Here is a 26,364-nt window from a genome sequence, read left to right on the forward strand (position 1 = left end):
TTATGTTGCTTTAGCTGCTGTTTGCATACAGATGTGTGCTCTTATTGCTCAGATTCTTTAGGATAATGCTGGTATTTAAGCTTTTTCTGTGCTTGGAACAGGAATAGTCATGGGATGTGGCGTCTCCAAGTCCAACAATTTCCACAAAAACTCCAAGAAAGGTAACAGCAGTGACGCGTATAAACCATCACCACTCAGATTAAGCCACGTTTGTTTCTGTAAACACGTCACTTTTACTGCTTTCTGCCATGTTTGTGTTACTCTAATTGTATTTATATTTTTCGTCTCGCATGTGTTGTGTTCACGAAACCTGTTTCTTTTTCCTCTCTGTTGCACGCAGCCGTCACAAGTAAGACACATCCCTGTATGTTGCTCAAAACCCCGGCCTCAACTGACCCCTGAGCATCTCAGCAAACAAAATGACAAACAGAAAAGCCAACATTTAATAAAACACAACTAGGATTGCGACAACCCAAACACTTTCCAAAGCTTAAATACAAAACATTTCACAACGAAAACAGAGAAGTCAAAACCATTTAGCTATTTATCTGAGTCTAAATGACTTGGATCCCGTTAGAGATATCACTTTAAATATTTAGTTTAGTTTTAGTTTATTGTTTTGCACAGTTTTAAAAATATACAGGAAAAATCAAATATAAATACTATAGGTGCAGGAAGAGGCAAAAAACCCAATGGGCTTATTTGAAGCCTCCACCGAAGTTATTAAAATTCCATGTGTTATAAAGAACACAAGATTAACGTACAAAAACAGAAAGTATAACTACACAAAATTGATGGCAAACTAATAATGCAATATATAAATAATAAAGAATAAAGACAAAAAAATAAGTGTGTGTGAGTGTGCATGGGATATTGTTTTTACAACTTATATTACTTATATTGACTCCTGAGCAAATAAGACTGTACATGTCACTATGAGTGAAACACAAAAAAACAAACAAAAAGAACATGGATACATGTACAACATTACATTGGGAAAACAGTTACAAAACAGCAGTCAAGTGGTCCTTTAAACGTCTTTTGTAACATTTCAAAGAGGAAGAGCTCTTTGCCAAGTGGGAAAAATCATTCCACAATTTAGTCCCTAAATCTCACCGAAAATTGACGTTTGCAAGTGAGAAATTTAGGAGGATGAAGATCTGAGGATTGTCCAGTTGAATAAGAATGAACATGTGAATTTAATTTAAAGTAAGGCTTGAACTGTCCAGGAATATTCCCTTCCCTTGAATTTAGCTTATAAATAAAAACGCATATCTGAAAAATATTGATATCATAACTAGTAAGAATCTGGAGTTTGTGAAATAAAGGAGTAGATGAAGCGTGTGACTGATCGAGTTGCAATCCTAACAAAACGTAGAACCAGGATTTTGTGAAAAGTTGTAGGAAAAGTATTTGCCCAAACTATATTACAATATGAGAGATAAGGATAAATTAAACTATAATAAAGTGTAAGGAGACAACTCGTCGTGACAAGATGATTAACACGCCTTATAATGCCAATGGATTTATTGATTCTTTTGGTAACTCAGTATTGGTTGTTCCATTCTGTAAAGTGAAACTCTGTGTTTTCTGTTTGTGTTTTTAGATGTGTTTTTGTTTAGTTGTTGACATTTGGTCGTGTTCTCTGGTAATATCTTGCAGCATGACTCTTTTACTCAGCAGAAGTGATCAAATAAACACAACAGGGTTCAGACAACACTCTCTGAGTGAGAGGTGACGTCTCCACTTCTGCATCCTCCTGCTGAAAGTGTGATGCTAAGCTTTGGTGTCTCCGTGTTTCAGCCATACGAGCTGCTGCCCTGATCCAGCGATGGTACCGGCAGTACGTGGCCCGCACGGAGATGAGGCGCAGATACACCTGGCACATCTTCCAGTCCATCGAATACTCGGATCAGCAGGCCCAGATCAAGGTGAAACACCGCTATGTCCAGTACTCGAGTTGTAAAAAGGGGGGGGATGGTGGATTTTATCATATAAGGACAGATCATTTGTGCTGATTACAAATAATATAATATATTACAAATAATTGCACTGACCAAAACACCTGCAGAAATACTGCAGGAATGACATAGCAGCAGTTAAATGCAGCCTTCTGTAAGCTTTAAATATCCACTGGGCTTACATCAAATACATCAAAACACAACAATAAAAAACACTTTTCTGAACTTATCAATATGACTCTGTCCTTCACAGGATAAGTAAAATGGATCACTGCAAAAACTCAAAATCTTAAGAATATTTGTCTTATTTCTAGTTAAAATGTCTCATTTTAGTAAAAAAAATCTCATTACACTTAAAGAAAGACTCATCACTGGAAAAAACAACAATTTTCACCTGTTTCAAGTAGATTTTCACTTAAAGTAAGTAGAAAAATCTGCCAGTGGAACAAGATTTTTTTGCTTGTAGGATAAATCCCACTGGCAGATTTTCCTACTTATTTCAAGTGAAAATGTACTTGAAACAGGTGAAAATTGTCAAATAACAACTTATTTTTCTGGTGTTATTTTTCTGGTGATGACTCTAAATGTTGAAATAGCAGTAAAACCACATTCATTGATGAAATGACATAAGGGATGGAAAGGGGGGATGGCAGTTTTACAGGGGGGATGATTTGGACCGTTTTTATTTCAGGGGGTGATGCCATCCCCCCTCATCCCCCCTCAACTCCAGTACTGGCTACGTCTAGTTCTGACAGTTCAATGACGGGCCTGAGCTCAGGTCAACCCTCATGTCTCCTCCCTGTTGCAGCTTTATAACTTCCTCGGTTACCTCATGGACAACTTCACACCGACCAGCAGCGAACGTAAGAGCTCTGCACTCATTCACCGCCTTCTGTTCTTCTGTGAAATCTCTGAGTTGACACGTGCCCACCTTTCCAGGAAATTTGATCGTGCGCATCTTCAGAGAGAACGACGTTTGTCAGGACGCGGAGTGGGAGAGGCACTTCTGCTACAAGAACATTGAGGTGCCGGAGATTTACTCGGGGCCTCACCTCACCTTCCCTCTGACGGCGGACCAGGCCGTCGACCTCCTGGAGGCTTTCAGGAACAAGAAAGTAGGTGGTACCAGGCCTCGCTGCCTTTACACGGATGTGGAGAAACTCGATAAGGAGCCAAACACACGTCTGAAAACTAGGGATGGGAATCGAGAACCGGTTCTTGTTCAGAACCGGTTCCCAGTGTTTCAATTCCTTGAAATTGTTGGCAAATTTAGCAAACGATTCACTTCTCCATTCAATACACTGAAAAAACTCAAAATCTTACCAGGAATATTTGTCTTATTTCTAGTTAAAATGTCTCACTTTTAGTCAAAAAATCTCATTACACTTAAAACAAGAGTCATTACCAGAAAAATAACTTGTTATTTGACAATTTTCACCTGTTTCAAGTAAATTTCCACTTGAAATAAGTAGAAAAATCTTCCAGTGGGACAAGATTTATCTTCTCATTACAAGCAAAAAAATCTTGTTCCACTGACAGATTTTTCTACTTATTTTAAGTGAAAATCTACTTGAAACAGGTGAAAATTGTTGTTTTTTCCAGTGATGAGTCTTGTTTTAAGTGTAATGAGATTTTTCTTGACTAATAATGAGACATTTTAACTAGAAATAAGACAAATATTCTTGTTAAGATTTTGAGTTTTTGCAGTGTAGTCAATAGTAAACATGGCTCCCCATGTGATACAAACGGTCGAAAGTCTGGTTACGTTTCAGTAAAAAAGACGACAACAGGACAACTTTCAATGCCTGCCAAGTGAATATTTCATCAAGGGGAGGAAATACTACCAACATGCTAAAACATTCAATGAATGTCACGTTTCTGATCCACTACAGACCAACGTCAGTAATTCTCAGCCCAGCAGCAGCAGCAGCAGCAACGTTAGCATGTCCTTGCCTAATAATACAGCAGGTAACTAATTAACTCAGGAACACTGCCCGTCATATTAGCGCCATTTGTCTCATTGTTGTCCTTTCTTTCCCAATGAGAATCGATAAGGGAATCGAATCCGTTGCCACTCTGACGGCCCGCCCGAATCGAACCGAATAGTTCAGCAGAACCGAAAATGGAATTGCAATCGTAAAAATCCTATCGATTCCCATCCCTACTGAAAACAGCCAAGACTGGACTATTCTGAAGTAACCTAGTATGAGTCCTGATCTAAATCCTACTCGACATCTGAGGAAAGAGCAGAAACATGCAGTCAGGAGAAGAACCCTGAGACAGCCGGGCCAGTTTCTCCACGAGGAGTGGACCACAATACCTGTGTACAGGAGTCACTTGATTACATTGATTAAGTCAAAAAATCCCACAATTTTTGTCCAGCCCAGTTTCATCATCATCATTATTAGGGCCCGAGCACCTTCAGTGCGAAGGCCCTATTGTATTTGCAGGAATTTTTATTATTATTTTTCTTCTGACAAAAGGAAGGCCTTTTTGCCCCCCTAAACGTACCCAAAAAGTCACCAAATTTTGCACCCAAGCCAGGCCTGGCGAAAAATTTGATATTTAATGGTTCGCATTAATGGGCGTGGCAAAATGGCTCAACAGCGCTCCCTTGAAAACTTTGTGCCTCAAGCCCCACGATACGATTTGACGTACATGCACGAAAATCGGTACACACCTGTATCATGGCGCGACTTAAACAAAAGTCTCTTGGGGTCATACCCGAAACCGAACAGGATGTCCGCCATTTTGAATTAATCGTGTCATTTTGGCGAAATTTATGCCATTCCATCGGCAGTTAATTCAGCCCGAACCGTAACGTGCACCCAGGTGTGTTATACATCAAAATGTGCGTCTCCATCCTGCGACAACACGCATTACTTTTCTCTTTCAAAAGCGTTACCGTGGCGACGCTAGACGCCAAAAAGCGTGCCCACCCTTCATCTGATTGGTTCAGACCGAAAAAACTTTGCGCCTCAAGCCCCATAATACGCTTTGACGTACAAGAACGAGAATCGGTACACACCTGTATCATGTCGCAACAAAAAGAAAAGTCTCTTGGCGCCATGGCCGAAACCGAACAGGAAGTCGGCCATTTTGAACATTCTGAATTAATCACGTAATTTTGGAGCAATATATGCCATTCCTTCGAGAGTTAATTCAGCCCGAACCGTATCGTGAACCCAGATGTGTTATACATAAAAATGTGCGTCTCCATCCTGCGACTACACGCATTACTTTTCTCTTTCAAAAGTGTTACCGTGGCGACGCTAGACGCCAACAAGCGCACCCCCCCTTCATCTGATTGGTCCATATTTGATAGTTCCCCAAAAGGCACCAAATTTGGCATGCAAGCCAGGCCTGGCGATAAATTTGATATTTCATGGTTTGCATTAATGGGCGTGGCAAAATGGCTCAACAGCGCCCCCTAGAATACTTTTCTCTGCCATAACTTTTGAATGGTTTGACATAGAGAGTTGTGGGTGGTGTCATGGGACTCTGTAATGAGTTCTTAAGCTTCGTTGGCCTTAATTAGCCCCGCCCCTTCTTCTGATTGGTTGTCCCGATTTTCTGCTATAACTTTGGAATGGTTTGACGTAGAGAGTCCTGGGTGGTGTCATAAGATTCTGCATGGAGTCCTTGACCTTCATTGGCCTGAATTAGCCCCGCCCCTTCTTCTGATTGGTTGTCCCTTTTTTCTGCTATAACTTTTGAATGGTTTGACATAGGAAGTCGTGGGTGGTGTCATGGGACTCTGTAATGAGTCCTTAAGCTTCGTTGGCCTTAATTAGCCCCGCCCCTTCTTCTGATTGGTTGTCCCGATTTTCTGCTATAACTTTGGAATGGTTTGACATAGAGAGTCGTGGGTGGTGTCATCAGATTCTGTATGGAGTCCTTGACCTTCATTGGCTTGAATTAGCCCCGCCCCTTCTTCTGATTGGTTGTCCCTTTTTTCTGCTATAACTTTTCAATGGTTTGACATAGGAAGTCGTGGGTGGTGTCATTTCTGATACTTATGGGGGGCGGTGGCCGTGAGTGCGAGGGCCCGTTCATTGCTGCTTGCAGCTTTAATTATTATTATTATTATTATTATTATTATTATTATTATTATTATTATTAGTATCATCATAATTATCATTATTATTTTTATTAACATTATTATTATTATTATTATTATTATTATTATTATTAGTATCATCATAATTATCATTATTATTTTTATTAACATTATTATTATTATTATTATTATTATTATTATTATTATTATTATTATTTTAGATCATTCTGTGAAACCACAATTCAAAATGAATCTCTCATTTAAAGGAGCATGAGGCTTCTTTTAATAAATGAGACTCTAGCCACCCTTCACCACGACGGCCGTCGGGGGTACTGCAGCCAACAGTGAAGCCGGCACGGGAGAACGGGGAGAACGTGCATGCAGCGTGCCCGGGAAATTCGGACTCCGAATTGCAGCACATTTTGCAGCACACAGCCTGTTCAAGGCAACGGAGAGATATGCTAGAGGGCTCATTCTTTTTGGTTTGGAACGCTTCATCTGACATTATTACTAGAAAACTTAAAACGTATACGAATTTTTTTCATAAATCCTGCCACAATCCTGCCTCAAGCTCCTTTAAATAAGTCTGTTTTCAGGAAATAATTATTTATTATTACCGTTTGTCAGTTTCAGGTTATTTGAGCGACCCTTTTTCTTTCTTTAACTGAAGAGTACCAACAGACACAGCAAAAAAACCAGGGTTTACGGCTGTGTATACCCCCGGTATTTCAGGTGCTAGCACGGGAATTTATGTAAGGTAAACCAGCCGAAAACTAAAAATTTCCCCGGTCCGGAAACACCCGTATTGTACTGGGACCTCCTGCTGTGTTTGGAGTAGCCAGCTCAGCAGGGTGCCATGCTGGCTATTGTCACACAAAGGTGTGACATTCCAGACTTGAGGGGGGGGGGGGTGAGGCTTGGGGGGGGTGAAGTTCCCCCCCCCCCCCCTCACACACACACACACCTCCAAGCCCCACCCCCCCAACCTCCCCCAACCCTCACCCCCCCAACCCTCACCCCCCAACCTCCCCCAACCCTCACCCCCCCAACCCTCACCCCCCAACCTCCCCCAACCCCCACCCCCCCAACCCCCTACCCTCACTCCCCAACCCCCCCCAAGCCCCATCCCCCCAAGCACAGCAACCTCTACTGGTGCAAAAGAAAATTGCACCCGAGAGGATTACTGCAAGCTACCTGCAGTTTACCAGGCTACAAATACATGCACATTTCAGAAATCAAATAAGCAACCACCTCAGTACAAGTAAATGTATTTATTGCAGAAAATTAAAACACAGTATTCCAAAAAGTTCAGTGTGTGTCCACATGAAAAAAAACAAAAAAGGCACTTTTAAAAGCAAATCTCCGACAAAGAGATCAAAACTTCGTCCAGTCAGTGAGCACTTCTCTCTCTTGCAGTTTTTTTTTTTACAGTTTGATCTGAATGGCCCCTGCTCCTCTACCAAACAGGTCAACTTAAGAGTTTAACAGAGCTAAAAACGAGCCATTGTCTCCCAGTGGCGCCACCCGTTGCGTGGCACCGCTCTGCCCCAGTGACTGTCGCTGCACATGTAGGTATAGGGCTGAACTCTGTGTCTTTGGGGTGGAGGTGAAACTATCCACACCGCCCGTCCATCTACGACGCCATCTTCTTCTTCTGACATCAGGTCATCAGGTCACATTTCAGCGGGAGTCTGTACACATCTAGCCCTGGAGGCCAGCAACTGCAAAATATAGAGTAGCAATTAAAATGTGTATAATTTTTTACCAATATTCAATTAACACTAAATTAAAAACATCTCAGTTCCATATACTGTAACTCACTAACCCAAATATTGCTGTAACTTACCCTTGTTTTCCGTTGTCTAGTCTTCATTGCATTGTTTAATTTCTTTTTCTGGGGAGCATTTTCTGGCTGATCGAGACGATGGCTCCTTTTCAAAGACTCAAAATAAGTCTTGCAAGCAGCTAAAGCACAAGCAAAAATACAATTAGAATTTAATTAGTTTCAATATCTATTCAAAGCAATTCTAAAAGAACAAGGATGGATGTGCCTTTCTTTTTACCTGTTATCACGTCGCTGTCTGTGTCAGGAAAAGCAATGCCGACCTGCTCCAACATGTATGTCGTAACTGCAAGGTTATGTGGAGAATTGATACTGTTGGGAAAGAGAGGAGCCATGTTAGTTGATTAAAAACAAACTCAAACCCCAAAGCAACCTTTTATTTATTTTTGTGTGGAGAAAATAGATCTAGATCACACGTGACTACACTGAGCACACGTGACACGTTACTAAGAATACTATAGAAATATTGATTTAATATAAATACCATGTCATAGCTATCTGTTTCTGGTTATTTTCATATAAAAGTACGTTTTTCAATGTTTATAATTATTCACAAGTATGCAGTGTCATAACTACATCTCTGACGTTGATAAAAAACCAAACTGTTTGAAAATCTGTTGAGAATTGAGCAAGTTAAGGTTGTTTAAGCAGTACATGCACCATTAAACACAATGTTATTCTGAGCGAGCTCTCCTGTGGCAAGATGGCCGCCGTGTGACGACGTCGCTCTGCAATGGCAGCAGCGCGGACGAGTCATCTAGCCTTTAATAAAGTCCATAGACATATATAAAGTTTATATATGTCTATGGTCCGACCCATCACTACTAAATCAGTTTGGTTTTTCAACAATTTCTTTCCTAATGCCGTTTATTCATTTATTTTTTATTTTGCTGTGGTAAATTACAGTGATTACAAACAAAAAACATATATTTACCTTTGTTTTGGATCCAGCTTCATAGCGTTGTTTTCAGAATTGTGTAAACGTCTTACAGCCTCCTGTATAGATTAATAATACAAAGTTAGTGTGATTCTAAAAGTATTTAAGCATTATTACCTCATGTGGACATGCAGTTAAATGTAAAAGAAATTGTGCACAGTCCTTAGTCATAAGCAAACTTACTTACAGCAACACGTGTGTTTTTTGCTCTTTTAATCCGTTTTGCGGGTGTGGAATCGGAGCTGAAAGTTTCAACACGATCAGAGCTTAAGTTCTTCACTTCCTCGTCCAGTTCAAATCTGCCGTCGATGTCCTGTAGTCTGCGCTCTATCTTTTCAAATCTGCTGTCTACTTTTTCTTCGAATTTTGATATTTGTCGCGACAAAGAATTTAAAGCATTAACAACAACAGATACACCTGAACCGGGACTTTCTCATGGGGAAGAAGATGGAGTTGACCGTCCTTGTCGCTCTACTGCAGGTCTGGTCGGAGTAACATCTGCTTCAGGTTGATTTGGATAAAAGCACAAGGACCGTTTATGCGACATGTTTTACAACAATGCAGCAGTATCTCCTCAAAAGCAAAAAAAGTTCTACCGGGCGGGAGCAAAACAAACAGTAACTGACTAGGACAAACTTTAAAGACCCCCGCAACTCTCAACGCTGTGAGACAGGAACCAATCACATTGCTGAATCAATTCTTAGCCACGCCCCCGCAATTGGGCATAAACAGGTTGGGGGAGTTTGAATGGTAACTCACAGAAGTGTTGATGGCCGTTTGATGGCTCTCGATGGCTGCATTTTTTGAACAAAGGCCTAAAGGTCCCCTGCTGTTCCTCTACCCGTGGCAAAAAAGTGGGGTCAGTAAACTCCCGATTACAGCCCAGAAATGGCCGTATTTCACAGTAAACTTCTTTCACCAGTAAATTCCCAATAACATCTACATACACCCAGCAAACACGAACATTACCGGTTAAATGCTATGTCAGCATATTCCCATAAACTCATCTTTTCGTGCTGTGAGATTTATCCATATGAATCCATATTTTTGCACAAACAAAACGGATGAATTAAAATGTGACGCAGGATATGCAAAGATGAACAATGAGGGGATATAAAAACTACAGAGATGCAAAATGACCATGAGCCAAAGAACGGTTACAAGCCTATGAAAGACAACCGAAATGAGGCAAAGCAGACAAGATTTGGTCTCAGCACAACCACAAAGAAATAACTTTACCAAACTTAAAACCAAAAGAAAATGACCACAAAATAGTGCGACGTGGGGATAGAGACTTCAACTATCGTGTGGTTTGTGGCTGTTAAGTGTGTCTTTCAGGTCCAGTGTTTGGCTCCTTTGAATACTGATCCAATTCAATTCAATTCGTATTTATGTAGTGTCTATTACAACAGAAGTTGTCTCTAGGATCTTTCCAGAGACCCAGAAAATGAACATGACCCCAAAGCAATTACCATGTTGGAGTTCCTGTCACATAACATCATTACCATGTGTTTTATACTGTGCCGATAGTCTTTAGTCACTGTAAATGTGTGTATTTTCCTGCATATATCAGAACATTCTGGTTTCTCTCGGTTTAAACATGGACACGAGTGTCCGAGACCCTCCCGCTAACCAGTCTCTCTCTCAGCAGCAGTTGCACTCGCGCTACGTCTTACAACTGCTCCTGGAGACGTGGAAGCTGCTCCGCATGTTGCCAAACATCAACCGCATATCCACCTGCCAAAGCAAAGAAATCACCATCTGTGGTGAGAGTAAAAACAAGCGCTGGGGGGACGACTGGAGGGTGCTCAGTGTTTTTAAAGAGTTAAAAACGCACTAACAGCTTAGTTTCAGACACTACATTATAGATATTTTGAGCTTTCCTATCACAATAAACTCTTGCAAACGACTGAACACATGGAGAAAATGTGGAAAGATGTAAAACACTTAAGAATAATAAAATAGTTTGTTAATAGTTGTTAATTGTCACCGGTACTCGAGTTGTAAAAAAAAATCAGGGGGGATGGTGGATTTGATCATATGGGGACAGATAATTTGTGCTGATTACAAATAATATAATATATTACAAATAATAGCAGTGACCAAAACACCTGCAGAAATACTGCAGGAATGACATAGCAGCAGTTAAATGCAGCCTTCTGTAAGCTTGAAATATCCACTGGGCTTACATCTAATACATTAAAACACAACAATAAAAAACACTTTTCTGAACTTATCAATATGACTCTGTCCTTCACAGGATAAGTAAAATGGATCACTGCAAAAACTCTAAATCTTAACCAGAATATTTGTCTTATTTCTAGTTAAAATGTCTCATTTTAGTAAAAAAAATCTCATTACACTTAAAACAAGACTCATCACTGGAAAATAACACCAGGAAAATAACTTATTTGACAATTTTCACCTGTTTCAAGGAGATTTTCACTTGAAATAAGTAGAAAAATCTGCCAGTGGAACAAGATTTTTTTGCTTGTAATAAGAAGATAAATCTTGTCCCACTGGCAGATTTTCCTACTTATTTCAAGTGAAAATTTACTTGAAATAGGGGAAAATTGTCAAATAAGTTATTTTTCTGGTGATGACTCTAAATGTTGAAATAGCAGTAAAACCACATTCATTGATGAAATGACATAAGGGATGGAAAGGGGGGATGGCAGTTTTACAGGGGGGATGATTTTGACTGTTTTTATTTCAGGGGGGGAGGCCATCCCCCCTCATCCCCCCTCAACTCCAGTACTGATTCTCACTGACACACGGTACACCCTCGGAAAAGTCTGTGATTGTCTCGTGATGACATTACGTAGCCGGATTCATGCAGAAATCTACCTCATCTGATTTCCAGGTGACTTGCACGGACAGCTGGAGGACCTGCTGCTGATTTTCTACAAGGTTGGATCTTCAAAAAATATCTAAACACTTGTTGCAATTAAGGTCTAGACTGAATTACAGGCTGATGTCAGCATTGTAAAATGTTAATCCAAACTTACATTTGCAGGACTGACAGAGCTTACGTTTCAGGAGCTACCGTATTGGCCCGAATATAAGACGACCCTGACTATAAGACGACCCCCTCTTTTTCAAAACTCAAGTTTGAAAAAAAACTTTTTGAACACCAAATTAAATTTTTATACACAAAATAATTACAGTAAATCTGAAACAAATGATTATAACAATATATTAGAGAGAAAAAGCATGTTATTTTGCCTCATTCAAATCATCATCTTGAAGTTTGCATCATAACTTCTCCTCAGCTGCCGGTTTACCTGCCGATCTTCCACCCACTTTTCTCCATATTGTCGCTACGTTTCTCCATTTTCTGTTATCTCTTCTCTTCGCTATTTTTATTTTTCTTCTTCGTGACAGGGGTTCGCTTTGACCTGGGGAGTTAAGTTCAACATTTGCTGTAAAGATATCTGGTGCCATTTGGCATTGTGAATGGGTATAACGTCTAGACTGCGAATGTAAGACGACCCCCACTTTTTCAATCTTATTTCAATGCAAAAAACCCCGTCTTATATTCGGGCCAATACGGTATTCTTGATATGATCGCTTGTGTCACTAAGTGACTGCTTCTGTTAAACCTCAGCTACACAGACAAATATGAATTTGTAACTAGTCAGGTAGTGACGTGTGATATAGTTCTTCACTCTCTGCTGCAGTTGCTGTTTTTTTTACACAAGTCTTTTGAACCTGTTTCCCACTCAGAACGGCGTGCCATCCTTAGAGAAGCCGTACGTGTTTAATGGAGACTTCGTAGACCGAGGCAAAGACTCCATCGAGATCCTCCTCATCCTGTTTGCGTTCCTGCTCGTTTATCCGTGTGACATCTACCTCAACAGAGGAAACCACGAGGACCACATGATCAACCTGAGGTGAAGTGGGAACGTCCACCCGAGGGCCCACGGGGCCAAACCTTTCATCACATTCATGTCAGATCTTCTGTTTTTCTCTGGCTGCTTTAGATACGGCTTCACAAAGGAGGTGTTGACTAAATATAAGGTAGGTTTGTTTATCCACTGCAGATTTGCAACCCTTCAAACCTCAAAGCAGTCTCCTGCCTCCATCGTCGGCGCAGTATTAATTGAGTATTAAAAAGCGCATTAGTCACCTCCATTTTACCAGGAAAGGCGTCCTCTGCACCAAGTGCTGGCCAGTCCTGCTGGCAGCTAAGAGGATTTGAGGTCATTAAACCGGATGACCGCAGGGCATCTGGCTCCTGACGGATCAATGAGATTGAACAGTTCCGACGACCGTGAGCGGAACGCCGACGTGTCCAGGATGTTTCATATTTTTCATCCTTTTATCCTCATTTAGTTTCCAGTTCTCCGTTCAGTTGGAGTCAGATCAAACAGAAGTTAATTCTTAAATCTTGATCAATTACAGCATTGATAAATAATTGATAAAGCCATAAATCCTATTAGAATCTACTGGAAATGTAAAGTCTCCTTACTCTTTGCTATTGTTGTTTCATTATTTGTGTTTTCAGATTTATGAAGTGATCACTTACAAGTAAAATTTCAACTCACACCTAATGTTGCTACAGCTGCATGTGTACGGTAGAATAAAAAAAAAAGTAACGGCATAAAGAATTAAATTTATATCCATAAAATGTAAAAAAAGAAAAAAATCTTTATTTCTAATGTGAACTAAAACGCTGAGGTTTTACGTGACAAATATCAACAGAAAATGTTGCTTCTATACATTTTAAATTATAAAATTTCACAATAATAAGATACAAGCAAAACAAACTAATGAAGTAAGAATATAAATGTTTATTCTGTAAAGGTTCACAACCAGCATTTCTGCTAACATGAGTTGGGGCCTGAACAAAGATATCCAGACCGGCGTTTCCCTGACGACGTCCTCCAGATGTTCTTATTCCTGGCGTAAATTTCATAATAGCTTAAGTGTAAATGTGTGACAATAAAACTCAGAGTCAGTTAAGAGATGAAAACCACAGTCTCAGATTTGGACGTGCTGATTCTTCACACTTTGCAAACCGCTTCAGTCCGTGCTGAATTGTGTGTCCGCAACAGAACCACATCATCTGCAAACAGCAGTAATATAACCACCACGGTACAGAGCTGATCCAGCTCTGATCAATTACATTATCTGTCCCAGCAAACATATAATCAGAGCTGGGTAGAGGAGCCAAAAATTGTACTCAAGTAAAAGTACTGTTACTTCAGAATAATATGACTCAAGTAGAAGTAAAAAGTACTGATCCAAATAATTACTTGAGTAAAAGTAAAAAAGTACTTTGTGAAAAAACTACTCAAGTACTGAGTAACTGTTGAGTAACGTCTGATTAATTTTTTTAACACAACCATTCAGAGAAAAGTACAAAATAATCATCTTCAGGCAAATTAAATCAATAAAATAAATTAAAATTAATACAAAATAGCTTAAATTGAAATAATCTTAAAGTAAATTCAAGTACTTTAATAAATAATGAAATAAATAAAATAATAACACAAAAAAAAATAAATTAAGCACAAGTAGCACAAAATTTCAAGCCTTTGTACTTTTCTTTTTTAACCAGGCAGAACTAGAACAAGCCCATGAACTCATAGAAACTCTGTGTGTGTTTGAGTCTGTGTAAATGTGACAAAACATGCAAAAACAAACCTTTTTCCCAAAGAATCCCTGAGTGATGTCATGAGATTGACGCGTACGCGGATAAAAGGGATAAAAGAAAAGTACCAGCTCAATGTAGCCTAATGTAGCGGAGTAAGAGTAACAGTTTCTTCTTCACAAATCTACTCGAGTAAAAGTACAAATTATAGTGATTCAAAACTACTCCTAAAAGTACCAAATTTCCCAAAACTTACTCAAGTAAATGTAACGGAGTAAATGTAACTCGTTACTACCCACCTCAGCATATAATTACACCAAACACGGTGCTGGCAGCGTAGGAACTCAAAGTCCTCCACACCTGTTTACCAGAGGAACGTCACACGGCACCATGATCCTGTGTTTTCCCTCAGATACACGGCAAACGGATCCTCAAGCTGCTGCAGAAGATTTTCAGCTGGTTGCCACTGGCAACGGTGATTGACCAGAAGGTGCTGATCCTCCACGGAGGCATCTCTGACTCTACAGACCTCAGCCTCCTCGGCAGAGTGGACAGACACATTGTGAGGAACATCATGTGACTGACTTAACCCAGATTCTTCTATGCAAGGCTTTTACACCTGTGTTCTCCTCCCAAGTATGTGTCGGCAATGAGGCCTCCAAAGATGAGGCGCCAGAACTTGGCGGCCATGAATGTGGACGCGGACGTGGACGATGAGATCCTCAACAAGTTCTGCCAGAGAAGGGCCTCGCTCACGTTTCCCAAAGTCCTCGGGAGCAAGGACTGCTTCCACAACCGCTCGCTGCAGGACTTCTCCGGCCGCGTCAAAGTGGACGCGGAGGACGGGCCGAAAAAGGCCGCGTCCGACGTGGGAGTCAACAAATCAGACAAAGAAAATTCCGGTTCCTCTGAATCCGTCGGCAGCAACAATCCCAACGAAGAGTGGAGGCAGGTGAGAGTCAGAGTTACTTAAATTACATACAAATTAACACATTTTGAGATTATCTCACATTCAATGAATTTTGATTGCTGTGCATAACATTTTTATTTTCAATCAGAGCTCTTTACGGTTTTTTATGGATATTCCCTTGTAGAAAATGAAAGATTAAAAGATGCTCTTGGTTGTTTATGTCGTTCATTACTTGCAGCACTAAAAACATTTTGAATAGCGGAGTAATAAAGTGGGACTCTGCATTTTATTTCAGCACTAGTTGCTATTATGAAGTTCTTTGTTGCCACCAGATCCTGGACCTGCTGTGGAGCGACCCGATGAATCAGAACGGCTGCAAACCCAACGAGGTGCGGGGCGGAGGCTGCTACTGGGGTCCCGATGTCACCGAGGACTTCCTGAACAGACACAACCTGCAGCTCATCATCCGCTCCCACGAGTGCAAAGAGGATGGTTATGAGTTCTGCCACAACCGCAAGGTCAGTCCGGACGTTAGCGGCTTCGGGTCCTGAACATCCCCATCCGATAAATCTGTGAATAATCTGCCTCTGTGAACGTTTTGTGAACACTGCCGCTGACGGATGTGGGTTTGCTCTTCATCTGGTTCCATGCAGGTCCTAACGTTGTTCTCAGCCTCCAACTACTACGACGTGGGCAGCAACAGGGGGGCCTACGTGAAGATGGGTCCAGACCTCGTGCCTTATGTGATTCAGTATCAGGCCAGCAACCTGACCAGAGAGCTCACCGCCAGACAAAGGTACCCAAGCCATTTACAGCCAAGTCAATTCTCAGTTATCAATATCTGATCATGATTTGGCGCTACAGAAGGACAGAATCAGAGAAGCAAAGTCCAGACTAAGGGTGCTTTCACACCTGTCCCGTTTGGAGCAGTTGTTCTGGAACAGGGAACGTTTCCCCCTTAAAGATTGGATCGTTTGGTATATGTGAACACAGCAATCGCGCTCGGAAACGGCACAAAACAAGCAAGCTGAGATCACCTAGGAGAGGTGGACTCGGCCCGATTCCATTCCAGACCTGGAGTGGTTCATTTTTTAAATTTGTAGTGAGAACATAATCGACACAGCAACCGATTGAACTCCATTCATTGTGTATGTGCAACCGCGGCGTAGGGAGAAGAGTCGGCTCAGCCTCCACCTCCTTCTCTCTTATTGGACGTGCCGAGATGTCGTCCCAGCGCGGCACGTGAAATTAAAAAATGTTCAATTTGGGCAGGGTTTGCGCAGGGCAAACCCTGCGGCAGGCGGCCTCTCGTCCGCCGCTGAGCTCCGCTCTGCCCCAAGTGCACATAAATGAATGGGTAAAGCCCATTCATGGTTCCGCGTTAAATCGACTCAGAGCCTACACCTACAACAGAGCCTACGCCGTAGGCTCTGCATTGGTTTAATGCGGAACCATAAATCAGCCTAAAGCCGGCGGCAGCGGTCTGCGCTTTGCGCCCTCTCTGTGAAAGGGGCTTGTTGTTTTTCCCGGGGTACGGAAGAGGAAACTCCTTCCGCGTTCATTTCTGACCAATCAGAGAACAGCTGGTTCGCGCATGGCATTTGTTAACAGCTTTGAAACGGTACAAACGTTTGCCTTGTGAACACAAACCCCACGAACAAGAAACGAAACAACTGTATCGATTTAGCCCCTGAATCGGAACAAAACAAACGGGCCACAGGTGTGAAAGCACCCTAATTCTGAAGAACCCGACTAATTCTTCATGGGAAAAAGGAAAACAATTAGGATGGCTGGCCAGGCCAAGTTCAACACAGCCTCAAAGTCAAAACATGTTTGTTTTTTTAAATCTCCTTTTATTAAACACAAAACAGAGTTACATTCTTGGCTTAAGGTACAGATTTTTTTTCTTTTATTTTTTTACATTTCCAATTACCCTTTGGGACTCTCAGGAAGTGCCTTGAGCTTTTCAAAATATTTCATTAATGGATTCCAAATATTGAGTGTGTATTTTATCTTTTCTAATTTTAGATACAACGTTAGATCAGTCATCCATACAGATAATTTTGGTGGGCAATAAGATTTCCAGTGTAAAATCATTTGTCTCCCAGCTATCAATGTTGAAAAGGCTATTATATCTTTGAACCTAGAGATCCTTTCTGTATATTATCCAGCGGAACGGTTCCGAAATTGAGCCTTACATATTAGGCTGACATTCTATTCCTGTTACTTCAGATATTGTTTTATACAGTTCAAGGATGGGTATGACCAAAACATATGTTTTTATAGGTTGTAAACAAACATAGTATAAATATGAGATAAGAGAGAGAGCTTTGTAAGCATTCTTTGGTCAGAAGTGAAATCTCAATAAGCTGAGCTAGAATTTACGTAGAACGAAGAAAAAACCGGGGTGAATTGGTCAAAGTTTCTTGTCTCGATCATCTGTTCTCATCACAACATCATCAGCAGGGCATTAAAATTAAATGTTTTCCAATTCAGTTTTATTTGTATAGCGTCTAATACAAACAACGCTTTGAAACCGTAGCTGTCTCCCTTATCTTTGAGCCACTCCATCCTGGTCAGGACAACAGTTCTTTTTCGTACAGGCAACATGACATTTTGAAGGCGTAAAAATGAACTAACCCAAAATGGCCACAGAAAAAGGTGTCACTCAAGGGTGCTGATGTTCTTAGTCCAACTGGAGAGGATGAATGGGGAGGCCATGCTGAAGGAAGTTGAAATGGCAAGACAGCTAACAACAAAGATCCTTCATCTCATACAGACACAAGAGAAGAGCGGAAAAGAAGTGAGGTCCAAAGGCTCTAGTGGGATGGAGGTCATCCTGGCTTCACTGGAGAACACCAAAGATGTCCAGACTGCCCTCAACATCCTCTACATTCTTATTGAGCTGCTGACTGTGGGTAAAGGTCGCAGAGTGGGGGTGTTTGTGTCCAAAGGAGGAACAGGAATATTATTGCAAGTTCTCATCAATGCCAGTAAAGAGTTGCCTCTGAATAAGGAGCTCATGCTGCAACTTCACTCACTGCTGGCGAAAGTTGGTCTTAAAGACAGGAGGTTTGGAGTGAAGGCACGCTTGAGTGGAGCTCTGAATGTCACCATCAACCTTATAAAGCAGAATAGCAAACTGCTTTTGCCATGTCTACAGGTTCTCAGGGTTTACTCTACCAACTCTGTGAATGCTATTTCACTGGGCAAGAATGGCGCGGTGGAACTGATGTTCAAGATTCTTGGAGCCTACAGCAAGAAGACCACCAGCTTGCCCAAGGTAGCTCTGGACGCACTGGGAGCTCTGCTCAAATCCAAAACTAATGCTCGTCGTGCAGTGGATGGTGGCCCTGTGCCAGTCTTGCTTGCTCTGTATGTGGATTGGCATCGCAATGACACGAGGCATCGCCATATGCTGATTCGTAAAGGCCTGTTGGTCTGCCTCAGGAACATTACCAACATTAAACTGGGGAGGAAGGCATTTATCGAGGGTGATGGTATGAGGATCCTCTACAACTCATTCACTGAATGTCTCCTAGTGCGGACTCTGGATCCTTTGGTCAACATTTCCAGTCGCATCATGAGAAAGTGTTTCCCTAAGAACCGCCTACCTCTGCCTACCATTAAGTCAGCTTTCCACTATCAGCTGTCTCACGTACCTGCGGGAGGGCCTGTGGAACAGCTGGTCAACCAGCCTCCTGGGGTGGATGATGTGGTGGATGAAAGTGATGATAACGACGAGGCTGAAGCAGAAGCAGACTCTGAGAATGACTAAGGTGAGAAAGATTAATTCTTTCTGAATGATGACATAGAAACAGACCTTAACAAGCTACATCCCAAAAGTACCATTGTCAGGCCATTTGAGGATTTGATGCTCTATCAGAGATTCTTCTTAGAATTATCTGAAGACTTTCAGGGGTATAACTTTGAAGGCTCAAAGAATACTTCTCCTACATCTTCATCAGCATTCCCCTCCTCATCATCAGGATCAACTCGGTCCATTCAGCCAATGGTGGTGCCCACAGTTCAAGGCCCGTCCTCAAAGAACCTCCCTGTAACAAGCCCTCAGGAGGTTTGCAACTCTATCAAAGGACATCACGTGAAGTCATCTTCCCCTTATCCCTCTCCTGCCCCGACTGCTCCTCTAACACCTATGGACCTGGACTCCATCCATGTCAGCAAGGACAAAGATAAAAAAGTGGAGGCCAACATTCCTACAGCAGAAGGCCATACCACCTTGTCCTTGCTTAGCAAGTGTTCCTCACAAGGGCAGATGATAGAACAGGAACTCGTACATCCATTGGAGTCGGTCACACTGGAATACAAGGGGGATCTGGATGCAGTTGAAGAGTCTGAGGAGTCAAACAAGAAGGGTCTCCAGTCAATGCTACGAGGCACATACAGTCCCCTTTGTTCTTAGGTGGTATTCCCAAATGTCGTGTAGGAGGAGGGGGCGGTAACAGGGACTCAGATTGTGGCTCAGAGGGTACTGAAGATGAAGGTGCGGTTCTTGAGGTACCAGATACAGCCCTCCTCCTCCCTCTGCATGACCCTGACCTTTACGTGGAGATGGTGAATGGGACAAAATCTGCGCGCCTCCAAGATCGATTGTGATAAACTTCCAGCAGTATAACATCAAGGAAATGATTATTCAGAAAGCATGGCGGCAAAAAATCTCAATCGAAGGAAAGCCGCTGTACTTCGATTATGACTATACAGCCTCAGTCCAGACGCCCTACAATAGGATCCGTATCCACTGGGACAGCGGGGTGCAGGTGTATGACAGCGCTTGGGCAGCAGCACAAGATCTCCTGCAGAACTATCAAAAGTAGAACAACAGCATTAATACAGAGACCCAAAACTACTAACCTAAATCCGACATCTGAGGGTACAGATCAGTGACATATTAGAACGAGAAATGGAGAAAAAGGCACGGTTTACAAAACAGGCACATTATGAATTGGGACCCAAAGCAGCTAAATTACTTGCCCGACGTCTGCGAAAACAATAAGTTTCTTGTCTCTGTTGATCTTCTGACAGTGTCATGATTGTGTCCGGTAGAGCGGGCGACAGGAAGACAAAATGCAACCAAGATGACATTTCTAATGCAGCTAATGCAATACTTTGTTTAGTCACGAAGTTCAGAGCGAGGTCACTGAACCTCTAGCAGTTTGAGCTTTTACAGGAATCAACAAGTATTGAAATTGTTTGCCTCTTTTGTGGAGCTCTGCGTTAAGCAGCGACACCCCTGTCCTCTGTTGTGTTTGCAGTGTTGGGCGGTACGAGCGATCAGCCCTGAAAGTTCTGCGGGAGCAGCTGTTCGCGCACAAGTCCGACCTCATATGTGCCTTCAAAAAGTTCGACAGCGAGAACACAGGTGTGTCCCGTGTGACTTTCCCAGAGGGATTCCAGTCTCTTCAAACTCACTTTTGTGGCAGATTGTTGTGTACCTTTTCATACCCTGTGTTCTTCTGAAAGGATTAGCTGGGGAGAAACTCAAACCCACACCTTTTGTGTCCTCTGTGCAGCATTATATTACCTATTCAGACTTTTATTTTTTTTAAAACACGCACATGTGGTCCAGCCCAGAACATTTCAGAGTTTCACCGAAACTTCAGATGGAACTCGTTCACTGATTTCATTTAGTCAAACAGTTGCACGAGCATTGATATCAGATAAAGGGGATGTGTGTCGTATCCTCAGAGGTGGGTAGTAACGAGTTACATTTACTCTGTTACATTTACTTGAGTAAGTTTTGGGAAATGTTGTACTTTTAGGATTAGTTTTGAATCACTATACTTTTTACTTTTACTTGAGTAGATTTGTGAAGAAGAAACTGTTACTCTTACTCCGCTACATTAGGCTACGTTGAGCTGTTACTTTTCTTTTATCCCTTTTATCCGCGTACACGTCAATCTCATGACATCACTGGGTGATTCTTTGGGAAAAATGTTTGTTTTTGCATGTTTTGTCACATTTACACAGACTCAAACACACACAGAGTTTCTATGAGTTCATGTTTGTTCTAGTTCTGCCTGGTTAAAAAAGAAAAGTACAAAGGCTTGAAATTTTGTGCTACTTGTGCTTAATTTATTTTTTTTTGTGTTATTATTTTATTTATTTCATTATTTATTAAAGTACTTGAATTTACTTTAAGATTATTTCAATTTAAGCTATTTTGTATTAATTTTAATTTATTTTATTGATTTAATTTGCCTGAAGATGATTATTTTGTACTTTTCTCTGAATGGTTGTGTTAAAAAAATTAATCAGACGTTACTCAACAGTTACTCAGTACTTGAGTAGTTTTTCCACCAAGTACCTTTTTACTTTTACTCAAGTAATTATTTGGATGACTTTTTACTTCTACTTGAGGGATATTATTCTGAAGTAACAGTACTTTTACTTGAGTAAAATTTTTGGCTATTCTACCCACCTCTGCGTATCCCTGAGCTGAACTTTGACCTGTGCTAGGCCTGGTGTCTCTGAACGACTGGGCGTCGGCGGTGGAGGGCGTGATGCACCTCAGCCTGCCTTGGAGGATGCTCCGCAGTCAGCTGGGCAGCTGCAAGACCAGCGACGGCTTGATCAACTACCACGAGTGGTTCAACGAGCTCGCCATCAAGGGACCCAACGCAGATGTAAGGAGCTCTTCTGGTCCGGGGGGAGACGATGCTGCTGAATGAACATCTTTCAGACCGGTTCTGAAAGTTTACCTGCAAGGTCTTACTCTGGATCGCTGGAAGACTTCTGCCCGCACCGGACCATGGCGTTAAGAATGGACCTCGGTGCAGATTCATCATAGAAGAAATCATAATCATAATAGAGAAAATATACTATATTTTCTGGACTATAAGACTATAAGCCGCTACTTTTTTCATAGGTTTTGAACCATGCAGCTTATACAAAGGTGCAGCTATTCGGTGGATTTTTCTTCCACCGCTCGGGGCGCTCTAACCAGAATTAGAATCAAAACTAGAATGCAAAACAAAACAAAATAAATGCAAAGATGAATACACTACTTCTTCTTTAGCAGATAGAAGTAGGTAGAAGCAGATTTCAAACAGATAAATAGATAAATAAATACTGGTTATTTTCTCTTGGTTCTGTCCCGTTTTAATCAGCAAAGTTGCCGCCGTGTTAAAAGACACTGTTAGGAAAGGATCTATTTAGGTACAAACATGTACATCATTTACAGTTCAAAATGGTTCTGTACATGTAGTAAATATCTAATCTAACAACATAAATATATGCGGCTTGCATATCTTTTTTTTTAAATAGAGCGGATGCGGGTGTATGCAGGTGCGGCTTGTATATCTTTTTTTATTATTTTTTAAAAAATAGAGCAGGTGCGGCTTATAGTCCAGAAAATACGGTACATTTGGGAATACATTTTCCATCCAATCAGCCTAGTTTTATTTTTATTATATTATACTATATAGTTTGAATGTTTTCCTTTCGCTTAAATGGTTGAAAGAAGATGGAGGCGCTCCTTCTTGACGGTCTCTTCTGTCTGGTCTGTCCTCTTGCAGCACATTGAGCAGAGTCTGCTGGAAACGCTGTACCGCCATCGCTCCACTCTGGAGACCATCTTCAGGATCGTGGACACCGACAACTCAGGTGAAATGACGACTTGTGAATAGACCCGGCGTACGCGGTTCCTCAAAGTTATTATTTATTTCTTTAACTTCATCGCCGGAAGGAGGAACGGCCTCCCCGATCTGAACCCGAGCGGTGTTTTGTTGTTGGACTTCTGTGCGAGTCACAGTTTGTCCATAACGAACACCATGTTCAGGCATAAGGGTGTCCATCAGTGCACGTGGCACCAGGACACCCTAGGCCGGAGGTCAATGATCGACTTTGTTGTCGTTTCATCTGACCTTCGGCCGCATGTCTTGGACACTCGGGTGAAGAGAGGGGCTGAGCTGTCAACTGATCACCACCTGGTGGTGAGTTGGATGCGCTGGCGGAGGGGGAGGTTGGACAGACCGGGCAGACCCAAACGGATTGTGAGGGTCTGTTGGGAACGTCTGGCTGAGCCCTCTGTCAGGGACATCTTCAACTCCCACCTCCGGGAGAGCTTCTCTCGGATCCCGGGGGAGGCGGGGGACATCGAGTCCGAGTGGACCATGTTCTCTGCCTCCATTGTCGACGCGGCGGCTCGAAGTTGTGGTCGCAAGGTCTCCGGTGCCTGTCATGGCGGCAATCCTAGAACCCGGTGGTGGACACCGGAAGTACAGGATGCCGTCAGACTGAAGAAGGAGTCCTACCGGGCTATGTTGGCCGGTGGGACTCCTGACGCAGTAGATTGGTACCGGCAGGCCAAGCGAGCTGCGGCTCGGGCGGTCCTGGAGGCAAAAACCCGGGTCTGGGAGGAGTTCGGGGAGGCCATGGAGGAGGACTTTCGGTCGGCCTCGAGGAAATTCTGGAGGACCGTTCGGCACCTCAGAAGGGGGAAGCAGTACTCTGGCGGCACCGTTTATGGTGTGGGTGGGGAGCTGTTGACCTCGACTGGGGACATCGTCGGACGGTGGAAGGAATACTTCAAGGATCTCCTCAACCCGACTGACATGCCTTCCACTGAGAAACCAGAGGGTGGGGACTCTGGGGCGTGCACATCCATCACCCAAGCCGAGGTCACTGAGGTAGTTCGTAAGCTCCTCAGTGGCACCGGGGGTGGATGAAATTCGCCCTGAGTACCTCAAGTTTCTGGATGTTGTAGGGCTGTCTTGGTTGACTGGGATGAGGATCAGCACCTCCAAAACCGAGGCCATGGTTCTCCATCGGAAAAGGGTGGCGTGCCTTCTCCGGGTGGGTGGAGAAGTCCTGCCTCAGGTGGAGGAGTTCAAGTATCTCGGGATCTTGTTCAGGAGTGAGGGAACGATGTAGTGTGAGATTGACAGACGGATCGGTGCAGCGTCCGCAGTTATGCGGTCGATGTACCGGACCGTCGTGGTGAAGAGGGAGCTGAGTCGAAAGGCGAAGCTCTCGATTTACCGGTCAATCTACGCCCCTACCCTCACCTATGGTCAAGAACTTTGGGTAGTGACCGAAAGGACAAGATCGCGGATACAAGCGGCCGAGATGAGTTTCCTCCGCAGGGTGGCTGGACGCTCCCTTAGAGATGAGTTTCCTCCGCAGGGTGGCTGGACGCTCCCTTAGAGATAGGGTGAGGAGTTCGGTCACCCGGGAGGAGCTCGGAGTCGAGCCGCTGCTCCTTCACATTGAGAGGAGTCAGCTGAGGTGGCTTGGACATCTGTACCGGATCCTCCTGGACGCCTCCCTAGGGAGGTGTTCCAGGCATGTCCCTCCTCCCTAGGGAGGTGTTCCAGGCATGTCCCTCCGGGAGGAGACCCCGGGGAAGACCCAGGACACGCTGGAGAGACTATGTCTCTCGGCTGGCCTGGGAACGCCTCGGACTGCCCCCGGAAGAGCTGGAGGAGGTGTCTGGGGTGAGGGAAGTCTGGGCATCCCTGCTGAGGCTGCTGCCCCCGCGACCCGGGAACGGATAAAGCGGAAGAAGATGATTATGGATGATGATAAAACCCGTCTTGGAGGAGGTGGAGGACGTTGTTAGAGAGCTGTTATGTGTTTATGATGTCAGAGCGTCTGTTAATCCACCGGGAGCGTGAGAATCCTGATGAGGATTAACCCACTGATCTACTCTTCCCTCCCCATCTCCAACCACAGGCGCGCGCTGACACACTTTGATCTTTATCTGTGTCTTCCTTTTAATCGTTTTTCTCTAAATCCCACCCTTTCCTCCCCTTTCTGCATCTCTGCTTCTTTAAACTCCCGCCTCCTACCGGGACAGGTAGGGGACAGGAGCAGATCTCATCTGCTGTAACTAAGCTGCTGACTGATCCAGTAGTAGTCAGTCCTTGTTTTTATATCTTTACTACCATGCTGCAAAAGAGGAAAAAAAGGAAAAAGCTTGTTTTTATTCTTGGCTCTTGCTTTTTTTCATACTGTACCAATATTGAAATGTAATGAAATGAGGTTCCGGGATTTTGCCTAGGGTATGTGCAATGTCGTTCACTGCTGCTTGGTTTCTTACTAATTTTATTGTGGTATTGAGTCTGATATCTGTTGCTGTCTGTATGTGTTGATTGTATGTGTTTTTATACGCTATGCATTTGATGCCTAAAACAAATGTCCCTAGTGGACATTAAAGTATAACTCAACTCAACTCCTCCTCCTCCTCAGGCTTCATCACCATGGAGGACTTCCGGCAGACGTGGAAGCTGCTGAGCGTCTACCTGAAGATGGAGTTCACGGACGAGGCCATCTCGGACCTGGCGGTCACCATCGACAGCAACCAGGACGGCAGCATCGACATCGACGAGTTCATGGAGGCCTTCCGGCTCACGGACAAGAAGAGCCGGCTGGAGCGGGGCCGCAGCATGTTCATGGGCACGGCGCCAGACCTCACCAAGCTGGAGGGAGATCCCAACATATGAGCGGACAGGGAAGCCAAAGGCCGTCGACAGACTGTGAACAGACTGCTCTGACGGAGGCGGGGAGGACGGAGGGGGGAGCTGTAGCCGGCGTAAGCCGCTTCCGTGACGCACATGACGACGCAGGATGCTCCTGGGCGACAGCTGACGGCTCACAGTGGATTAGGGGAGAGGCCGGAGATCAAAGTCTGTGGTGGTGAAAGTTCATCCCTGTAGCACCCTATAATGTAATCATTTCTTCAAAATGGAATAACGGCTGAAAATGCAATACAATTTGCACTTAACTCAATCGAAAATGTAATAAAACCCAATAATGTAATAAAATATCCTGACGGATATTGTAATAACATTGTTACCAATAATGTAATACCTTATTACATTATTGGGAATTTATTACATGGTACTCAAAGTCTGCAATTTAACCCAATAGTCATTCAGTTGTTTCAAATCCAGTGTATATAACATTCTTAGATACTTAAAACACAAAATGTAGAACTCTGGACTGAAAATGAACATATATATTACAATATTACATTATTTGTCAAGTATTACATTATCAGTTTTGGAAAATAAAAAAAAGACCCAACTGAAAATGTA

The 26,364-nt window shown here is 42.9% G+C and overlaps 1 protein-coding gene across 1 annotated transcript; it reads left to right on the forward strand.

Moving 5' to 3' along the window:
• Positions 1-106: 106 nt before the first annotated feature.
• Positions 107-26,364, forward strand: ppef2a (protein phosphatase with EF-hand domain 2a). Its single transcript, XM_061729585.1, has 16 exons — positions 107-170; positions 1,804-1,931; positions 2,770-2,824; positions 2,901-3,076; positions 10,453-10,567; positions 11,665-11,711; positions 12,528-12,694; positions 12,785-12,821; positions 14,810-14,959; positions 15,035-15,349; positions 15,640-15,825; positions 15,961-16,103; positions 20,581-20,687; positions 21,785-21,951; positions 22,843-22,930; positions 25,517-26,364. The coding sequence occupies exons 1-16, from the start codon at positions 110-112 to the stop codon at positions 25,768-25,770; spliced, it is 2,196 nt and encodes a 731-aa protein (XP_061585569.1). The 5' UTR covers positions 107-109; the 3' UTR covers positions 25,771-26,364.

The sequence above is a fragment of the Cololabis saira genome, chromosome 9, assembly GCF_033807715.1.
Source record: "Cololabis saira isolate AMF1-May2022 chromosome 9, fColSai1.1, whole genome shotgun sequence".
Taxonomy (NCBI): Eukaryota; Metazoa; Chordata; class Actinopteri; order Beloniformes; family Belonidae; genus Cololabis; species Cololabis saira.